General features: G+C 44.1%; 1 protein-coding gene across 1 annotated transcript in view; it reads left to right on the forward strand.

Annotated features, from left to right (window-relative positions):
- The window catches only part of Cfap58 (cilia and flagella associated protein 58), a 97,882-nt gene that overhangs the window by 19,588 nt on the left and 68,448 nt on the right, over positions 1-9,846 (forward strand). Inside the window, exons 8-9 of the mRNA XM_021151799.1 lie at positions 1,064-1,146; positions 5,308-5,499. Coding sequence (XP_021007458.1) covers positions 1,064-1,146; positions 5,308-5,499 — 275 coding nt within the window. The remainder of the gene's footprint in view (positions 1-1,063; positions 1,147-5,307; positions 5,500-9,846) is intronic.

A 9,846-nucleotide genomic window follows, 5' to 3' on the forward strand; every position in this document is an offset into this window, starting at 1 on the left:
TCCTCCTCCTCCTCCTCCTTCTTTTTGTTATTTCATATGTACTATTGACAATATCCTTTTTGGGGGACTTTTGTTTGCTATAACATCTTGTTATATTGCCCAGAATAGTCTTGAATTTCTGGGCTGAATCAGGTCTCCAACACTCAGCCTCCCAAATAGATACTGGTGTGTACCCGTGGGACCTGTCTCTTTTGATGTACTTAATCAAAGAGCAGTGTTAACTGTATTGGTTAGGAGCATGGGCCCTTTCTATTTCAGGATCTCCTACAATAATATCCGAGAAATGATCTGCAAACTTTCTAGAATTAATAAGAGATTTCAATCAGGTAGAAGGCTATAGAATATATGTAGCTACCAGTAGCATTTTATATATATAAAAAATTAGCTAGACTCCTCTTCCACAGTAGTTACTAAAGTAATAAAACACCTATAAACAAAGTTGCAAACATGTCTATAAGACCTATATATAAAAAGCTACAGAATTCCACTGAGGGGCATAAGGGAAGACTTGGCAAGTGGAGAGATGTAACAAGTTCTAGGTAGTTACATTTTATAATTCTACCTACAGCTATAAGGAAAGAAGATCTAAACAGCTCAAAGACCTTTGGCAGCCAGCAGGCTCAGGCTTTTAACCTTACCCTTGCTAACTCTTGGTCCTGTTGGCTGGTTTAATCTCCTTTAGTTTCCTTTCCCATCTCTTTTAGTGGGACCGAAAGATTCTCATCCTTGAGCTAGAGTGAAGGTCACCTGTCACTCAGCTCAGAGGAGTTGCCCAGCTACAGCCGAGCACATGAAATTATATATATACATATATATATGTATATGTTATATGTGTGTATATATATGTGTGTGTGTGTATATATATACATATACACACATATATGTATATGTATATCTGTATATGTATATGATGTATATGTATATGATGTATCTGTATCTATCTATCTATCTATCTATCTATCTATCTATCTATCTATCTATCTATCTATCTCACTTTGGCTTAGTCACATTCTCCCTTGGATCCACTCTACGTTCATTATTATTTTCCTGTCTGGCCATTTAGAGGTGGAGTCCTCAAAGAAGCAAACGGAGCTTGATAAGAAGGCGATGGAGGAGCTTCTGAGAGAGAGGGACATACTGAACAAGGTGAGCTTGTCACAGCAACACTGGTACAGAACACCTTCCTCTCACCCCGTGGTATCCGCTCAGAACCGTGCAAGCTGTCTGGAAAGAAATGTCTGGGGCGAACGGAACAGCAAGGGATTAGAATAAATAACGCCGCTTTGTTTTCCTCTGGGCAGCCGCTTGCAATCCCACCATTGTCTGGCCCGAATTGAAGCTACGTTATTATCACTGCCCAGAACAAAAGGGCTCTGGAGAATTAACATATACGCCTCCGGCAGGGATTTCAGGGCATTTTTTTTGGATTCCGGTCTCATTGCTGCTGTGTTTCTTGGCATTCTAAGCAGTTCACTAAATTTCTTAATTTAATATCTAGAATCCACAATCGACTAATCCCCAAATTACAGGTGTGAGTGCTAATTGAAATATGCCTTTGAGGTGTTAGGAAAGGAAATGACTGGTCGGTGAGGTAAGTGGAGCCTTTCTTGTGCCTGCCTTCTCAGATTTCTACAAACTTACACTTAGGAAAATATTCCCCTGGATTGAACCCCTTACTCTCCCCTTTCTTGTGGGCCAAGGGATCGAATCCAGAGTCTCATACAGCGAGTAGGATTTGGTTTTGGTTTCTCACCCTTGTCTCTTCTGGTCTTCATGGCAGTCTAAAGCTGAGGGAGGGATTGGGGAAGGTTTTGTCGACTTTGAGCTTCCCCAGAAAGACAGATTTTTCTCTGCTACCTTCCTTCCAGAGTGCTCCTTCTTCCTGTGACAGACTTCTGAGGGTTTTATCTTGGGAGGGAGAAGTCACAGGCCAGGACAGAGGGGCCAGACTACTTCTAGGTGACAGGATGGATTTAGCTCAGGGACGGGCTTTCTGTGTTCTCAGTGAACAAGTTTTAACGGAACATGCTACATTTTCGCTTGAAGTAGACTAGAGAATCTTCAGGAATGGGCAGATTAGATGTTCCTTTTGAAAAAAACATTCACTAAGAAAATTATTGAAGTCTCTTCCCAATAGGTCTATAAACTATCCTTTATTCTGCAATCTTATGTCTAGGGAAACATTTTATTGGACTTAGTCACCGCCCCCCTTTCTCCTTCCTTGTGGTGCTGGCAATGGAACTCAGGACCTCACATAAGCTGTGCGAATGCTCTACCTCTAAGCCACATCTCCAGCTCTGGATTTAGTTTTTAAATGTATTTTTATCGCTCACATTGTACTTGTCTTTGTAAACGGCTAGTAGGTTTTCTGCTACCACGGGACATGCAGACTAAGGGTTATTTCCCATTTCTTCATCTCGCTTTACTCCCAGGCTCCTGCTTCAGGGCAGGGTTTGCGGTTCAGAATTTTCCCAGGCCATTGCCTGCATGGGACCCAGTCGGTATGCAATCAACTTTATTGATGAATGAATTCTTTCCTCACGGACTTGAAATGCCAGTCTTCATGGGAAGAGTGACATTGTTTGGACAGTCATCGTGGTGCATCTATCCGTTCAGTGTTGCCTGGAGTGACATTTATTAAATGAATGCTTCACCCAAGTACCTGAAAATCCAACTGACCTTGTGTGTTCTCTACATCATTGACCGGCTAATGTTCCGTGAGCGTTTTACATGCTCTAGTCCAGTGGTTAACCAGACATAATTGCACCCTGGGTTCCTTTAGGGACTAGAGAAGAAACTGTCAGGCGCATCCTGGAAGCCCTGGATCCAGCCCCCAGGAAATTCCAGGGAGCTGGCTTGGCGTTCTCAGGATGGAGCCTCCTTTGCCCCACTGCAAGCTCTCACGTTGACACTTCCATTCATTTCTCTTCGAGTAAAGACTCGGTTTTCTGGTCCGTATGGCAGGAAAGTGGCTGTCACTATCCACTCCCAGGTATACCTTGTCTATGGAGCTCCAAAATTATGCAGGTCCAGTGCTGGGGACTTAGTGGGCTTAGTGGCAAAGAGGCTGCATGGCGTGCATGAGGCCCTGGGTTGGATTCACAGCACCGCACACGCACAAGCTCACACACATCCTCTCACACAAATGAAGCCCTCGAGGGGCTCAGAGATCCATTCACTTGTGGCTAGTGAGGTGAGCCCTCCTCTTGGGCAGCATGGCTGTCAGGATGTGAGGTTGTTTGCTCATTCCTTAGGAAGCTGGGCAGCCAGCCTAAAGTTTTCCTGAAGTCACCAGTGCCCCAGTGCAGCCTAAAAAACGGTAGGGGTGGTTCGATGGCTCATCCGGTAAGGATGCTTGCTGCCAAATTTGACGACCTTGGTTCAATCCCTGGAACTCTCTTGGTGAAAGGAGAAAAACGGGTTCCTCCTTGTTGTCCTCTGACCTCTATCTGTGTGCCAGACAAAATAAATAAATGTAAAAAACTGTAGCTACCTGGGTCCCAGACTCACTGAGCCAGGGTCGGTCCTGGGACATGGCCATCCACATAAAGAAATCAGGAATAGAGGAAAGTGAAATCCAGGTTTTCTATTAGCAGGTATGGATTACACACAATAATGGTTTTAATATAGTATTTTCACACATATCAAGCATTTTGATCACATTTATGTCTTATTACACTCTCAGGCAATCCCGCCTTTTCTCCCTCCTACTGCTCTGCCCTTTATCTTTTGTGGCTTCGAGAGTTTTGTATTAAGGTTGTATACAGGACCATGGAGGAGGGCTTATTTACAGAAGTCTGGGCATCTTACCCGAAGCTCTATCATTGAAGAATCCCCCAAATTGTGGTAAAATACACACATAACAAAATGTATCACTAAGAATATTTCAAACATCCCCACTGTATCAGCTCAACATCATTATCTAGTTCCAGGACACTCTTATCACACGGATGGAAACGCTGCCCCCTTTCTGTCCTCGTTGCCCATGTTCCCCTGACTGCTCACTCCTGGAAACCTGAAATGGGCTTTCTGTCTCTGTGGGTTTGGTGATCCTGGCTTCCTGTAGACAGGGAACCACACACTGTGTGACTTTTTGCATCTGGCTTCTTTCCTTCAGGATGCTGTTTGAAAGTTTTGTCAACATTGCAGCACATTCCAGAACTTTATTCCCTTTTATGGCTGAGTAATATTTCACTGTATGGACCTACTGTGTGTTTCTGCTGCCCACCACTTGGTAGGCATTTGTGTTTTCATGGTTAGACTTTTGTGAATAGGTCTACTATAAAACTTTTGCTGTTATTATGATAAAAGTTTTTTTTTTACTATGAACTTGCATGTAATAAATTGCATATCTTAGTCCAGATCTAGAGGGATGTTTTGTCCATCCGTACATTGTCCCATAATCAAGTCAGGGAGGTTGATGTGCTTATCATGTTAAAGTTAAGATTTATCTCTTTTGTAGCAAGAATGTTCATATTATTCTCTCTTATTATTCTCCCTGTGCTTCCATTTCTTTTAGTAGTGATGTAAGAGTAGGTTTTATTGGTCATTTGCTATTCATAGGCATCTGAGTATTATGTATGTATGTATGTATGTATGTATGTATGTATGTATGTATGTGTGTGTGTATGTATGTATGTATGTATGTTCTTTGGGCTTTTCCAGTGCTCTGGATACCATTGAGCAAACACTCTATCATCTAACCACATCCCTAGTCCTTGCATTTTCCTTTGGAGACAGGGTCTCACATAGCCCACACCAGTCTCCTGGAGCTCTCTGCTTCTGAATCATCATGATCTTCCTGCCTCTGCCTCCTGCCCAGAGCACTGGGGTTACAGGCCTATGTCAGTACTGGGCTCAACTCTGCACTCTCAGTAAGCTAGTTTTATTTTACATTGTAGTCAAAGCCCAGTTTAGGTGCTGAGGGCTGGTGATTCAGTCTTCACAACATAAAGGTCAGAGCTGGGATGTGGTGGGTCTCAACCTTGGCTCTGCTGCTTCCCTGTGGTGTGAGGTCATTGGTACACACCTTTATCCTTCTGGCCTCTGTCTCCCACTGTTCAACAGGGAGCAGAGCAGAGTACATTTGGGATGCGGTGATTTGTTAGTGTGCTAAAATGTGCCTTGTGCAAAATTCACAAAAGGAACTCTTCATAACCATGAATAGATAGACAGAGTGATAATTTTGATTCACACCAAAGGCAAGGCATCTGGTTATTTCAGAGATAGGGACCAGGGTAACCTGAATCAACCCCAGGTTCTCGAACACGTGAGTAAGGCGCCCGCTTTGTTGCCACTTTTCTTTAGAATATGCTCAAGGCAGTCAGTGCGACCCAGAAGCAGGTGGACCTGGTGAAGCTCCACGAGCAAGCCAAGAAGAACCTGGAGGAGGAGATCCAGAACTACAAGGACGAGGCCCAGAAGCAGAGGAAGATCATCTTTCAGCTGGAAAAGGAACGGGATCGGTACATCAACGAGGCCAGCGACCTCACCCAGAGGGTAAGCCACACAGTTGTGCCTCGGTGAGCAGCTGTGCCAGTCTGTGTTTCTGTTCTGAGTACCACCACAGCCTGTGGTGGGATGGTTTGTTCCAGTGTTCGCCTATGGTTTGCATTCAGATTTAGGTCTTGCTCCAGAGCCGATCCGGGGCCAAATTGTGGAATGGACCACGCTCCTGCTCTCTGTCGCTTGTCTTTGCCCTTTGTTTCCTCTCCTTGTGGCTTCTTCCTCTTCCCTGCTGCTTGGCTGTGCAGCAACCTACCCCCTCCCAACACCCCCACCCCCGGTTTGGCAGCATCATGTTTCTGGAATTGTCTTAGTGAGGGTTTTCTTGCTGTAAAGAGACACCAAGACCATAGCAGCTCTTACAAAAGAAAACATAGAATCGGTGCTAACTCACAATTTCAGAGGTTCAGTCCATCATCATCATGGCGGCATGCTGTGATGCTAGAGAAGGAGCTGAGAGTTCTACATCTTGATCTACAGGCAGCAAAAGGAGACTGTGTGCCACACTGGAGGTATCTTGAGCATAGGAGACCTCAGTGCCTGCCCCCACAGAGACATGCTCTTCAACAAGGCCACACCTTCTAATAGTGCCACTCTCTACGGGCCAAGCATTCAAATGCATGAGTCTACAAGGGTCTTTCTTATTAAAAACACCACAGGCATCAACATTTTTCAACTCTCTACTCTCACTTTGTGTCTGTTCATGTCTCATTAGAACACGGAAACCAAGCTTGTTAGGAGAAAGTCACTTAATTAGCCAATGTCAAACTAAGTCGTGGTGCCCCCTGTCACATCTTCAACAAACCGTTTTGATTTTTAGAGGGCAGGTGAACCTCTAACTCTTCCGCTGGGGGAAAGCCACACTTTGGGTAGCTGGCTTCTAGATGTCTTTCTGTAAACCAACTAGAGGGAGAAGGACATATTGAAGAGGAAGATCAGAGATTTGGGCTTTGTTTTCTTAGCGTAGAGCTGGCATCCGATAAGGCCAGTTAAACAGTGGCTGTCTGCGGTGTACTCTCTGGTAAATGGCCTAGAGCAGATATTCTTAAATTATTTACCCTCACAAAACCTCTTTGCCCAAGAATTTTATTTTTGAACCCAGCTACATAGAAATATAAATAAGTATGTAAACCAAATACTGATAGTAAATCATAAGTGTATTTCAAAGCAGGTCATTGGTATACATGGACTGTTACCGTTCCTTAAAGGTGAAAGCCAATTTGCATGCTAATGAGATGGATGTACTTGCTCAGTTTAACATACAGAATGAAATCTTGGTTGAGTACTCAGTACTGTAGGACATAAAGCATCCTAAATGTTTTTCCAGAGTTGATTGCTACTTTGATTTTCATAATTGTCAAAGCTGGGAATGCCACCTCACATAAATATGTCATACAAAATGACAGAAATATGTGTAAGGTCATTTCAGAAATCGTTGGAAACTCTGTCCTCATCCTAAGTAAAAATTCATGTAATGATTATTTTTAATGAAATTCAGGTCAGCCACTCAAACAGTAATTTTAAACACCAAACATTCTAACAATACAATTCACAGCTAGATTGATGCTTAAATGTTGAGGAGTATTGAAAAATATCAAACTCTTTGTTTTCCATAGTTAAAAGCATTCCTTTTCTGTAAGGATAGAAAAGTTTGTGTACACAACAAAAGCTGCTGGTGGCAGTGTCAGGCGCTGACCTTGGATGAAGGCCAAAAGCCTATGACCTCTGGCCTCTAAGACTCTCTTACTGTTCTGGGGGCCACAAGCTGATGACTTTTGGCAATTTGACAGAGAAAGGAGAAGAAAGAAAGAAGGAAAGAAATTAAGTAAGTCAGGCACAGACACAGGGACACACACACACACACACCCTCCACACACACACAGTGGATGGAATGGAACCCCAAAAGCCACATTTTTCTTTTTCTCGCCCTTTTTATACCTTCTTAGACAAAAGTTCTTTATAAAATTACCTCACAGATAAAATGTTACACAAAAGGGGAGTTCCAGAAGGGTGTCAATAGTAAGTTCATAGCAGTGTTTCATTATACAAGCTCATTATAAGTACACAGCAACAATTTCACAAGGCTTTGCTTTATCATAGTACACATCTGTGGCTTCATTCTTGGACCTGATCTAGAATGAATGTTTCTCTTTGATCACAAATTTTTGGCAAGACTATTTATCTTCTTATTGTAATTTATGAAAGCTCATTTTATCCCTTATGCATCCTTCACTTACTAGTCTATGAGGAAGGGGCACATTCTCTCTCTCTCTCTCTCTCTCTCTCTCTCTCTCTCTCTCTCTCCTCTCTCTCTCTCTCCAATGAGTACATGGTAGCTATTTTCAGACACACCAGAAGAGGGCAACAGATCCCATTACAGATGGTTGTGAGCCACCATGAAATTGCTGGGAATTGAACTCAGGACCTCTGGAAGAGCAGCTGTCAGTGCTCTTAACCGCTGAGCCATCTCTCCAGCCCAACGTTCTATTCTTGATTCTAACGTTACTACATCATTCTGGCAAAACAATCCCATCTCCTGACACTTTCTTCCTAAAACTATGTGAATTCTGTAAAGTCATTAAATCATCTGAACAACATTAATTCATAAAAGTTGATCTTCTTGTTGATCTGTAGGAAATTTGTCCAGTAGGGTGGGTTGATGCCCAGGAATCCTTAGTCTATGTAATAGTGGCAGGAAAGGCACATCAGCTGCGGGAAGCAATCCTGGGATGAAGTCTCTGGGGCTGTGCCTCTCCATAGTGCACTATTCATTGTAGCTATGCAAATGGTGGGCCATCTCCAGGAACCTTACTTGCTTACTGTGTAGCCTTTCCTAGCTAGCTTCTGTCAAAAAGCTCTGCAATTTGTGATAACAGTTTCAGATCTGAGCTAAGAGGCTCCAATCAGTGTTCACTGGTGCTGAGCGCTCTGGCATGCATAGTACAGAGTGCGCATGCTCAGAACCAAGGCTGTCGCTAAGCTTGTGTTACAGGCAAGCGCCACTGGAAGCACCTGGGGTTCGTCGTGCCTTTGATTTCTGATTACTTTTTTTAAAAAGATTGTATTTTATCTGTGTATTTTGTCTACATGGATGTGTGTGGTACCGTGTGTGTGCCTTATGCCCGAGGAGGCCGGAAGAGGGCATTGAGTCCACTCCAACTGGAGTGACAGATGGTTGTGAGCCACCATATGCATGCTGGGAACTGAACCAGAGTCTTCTGTGAGAGCCACACGTGTTTGAAACCACGGAACTATCGTTCCAGCCCCCTCTAATAATTTTGGTTATTGTGCTTTCAGAAACTTTTTTATTGTATTGTGTTTCTCCCCTGCCTCTGATTTCCATATGGGTTTGACCCATAGTTTTGCAAGACCGCCTGGAACAGCAGCCCAAGAATAGGGGAGGGGATCAGGAAGGCGCTATGAGACTAAGAAGAGAATTTGGGGAAAGCATTCATTTAATTTTGTTTTCCTCCCCCTAGCAAAATGTTGCCTTCTACAGAAATGTTAGCCCGTTTTTCTGCTTGTCAGTCAAATCCACTGAGAATTCTACAGTGTTGACCAAAGCGCTTGAATGTTTAAACTTTGTCTTGTTTGTTGTTTGAGTGAACTCTCAGAGACTAGAGAGGGACAGCCGCCGACGCGTGAAGTGTATACACAGAGGGGAAACAAGCCTTGGGAATAGAAAATCAGCCTTTCCCCACGGAGAACAAACAGACTTATAGAGGCCAACTGAGGAGTACCAGTGTAGTGTTGCAGCCAGCCCCTGCAGGTCCCCAAACGACACACACACTCCTGAGCCGGGGGTCTTTGGAGTAGAGCACATAGCATTTATGACTATGGTTGACCCGTTTACCTACCCTGCACAGAAGCACTGCCTGTTCAGAGGTGGGAACCGCACAGTGTAGGCTCCGTGTTAGCATTTGTTCCCATCTGCTCGCACTAAGGCGCATAACCCCTTCGCAGCCACTCCACAACAACAGAGACCTGTTCTTAGGAGAACTCTCTGCGAGGGTCAGCCTCAGCACAGCATCATAGGAGGATCCTGCCAGGATCCTGACCCCTGGGATTCTCTCTAGCCTCGGCTGCCAAGGGTGCGGTGCGGTGGGGTCTGCCCATTCTTTCTGCGTCTCACACACCTGACATCGTGAGCAGGAGCTAGGCTGCACCTAAGGGAGACCCTGTGGCAGGAGGCGGTGCTCAGACTTGAACGTGAGAAATCAAGGATTACAATTCTTTCTTTGTGGGAAACTGTCTGACTCTGCTCCAGGCTGTCACCACCACCCCCGATCAGAGCTAACTCTTAAGAATTTCTCTTTTTTTTTTTTTTTGGTTTTTCGAGAC

This window comes from Mus caroli, chromosome 19, assembly GCF_900094665.2.
Source record: "Mus caroli chromosome 19, CAROLI_EIJ_v1.1, whole genome shotgun sequence".
Taxonomy (NCBI): Eukaryota; Metazoa; Chordata; class Mammalia; order Rodentia; family Muridae; genus Mus; species Mus caroli.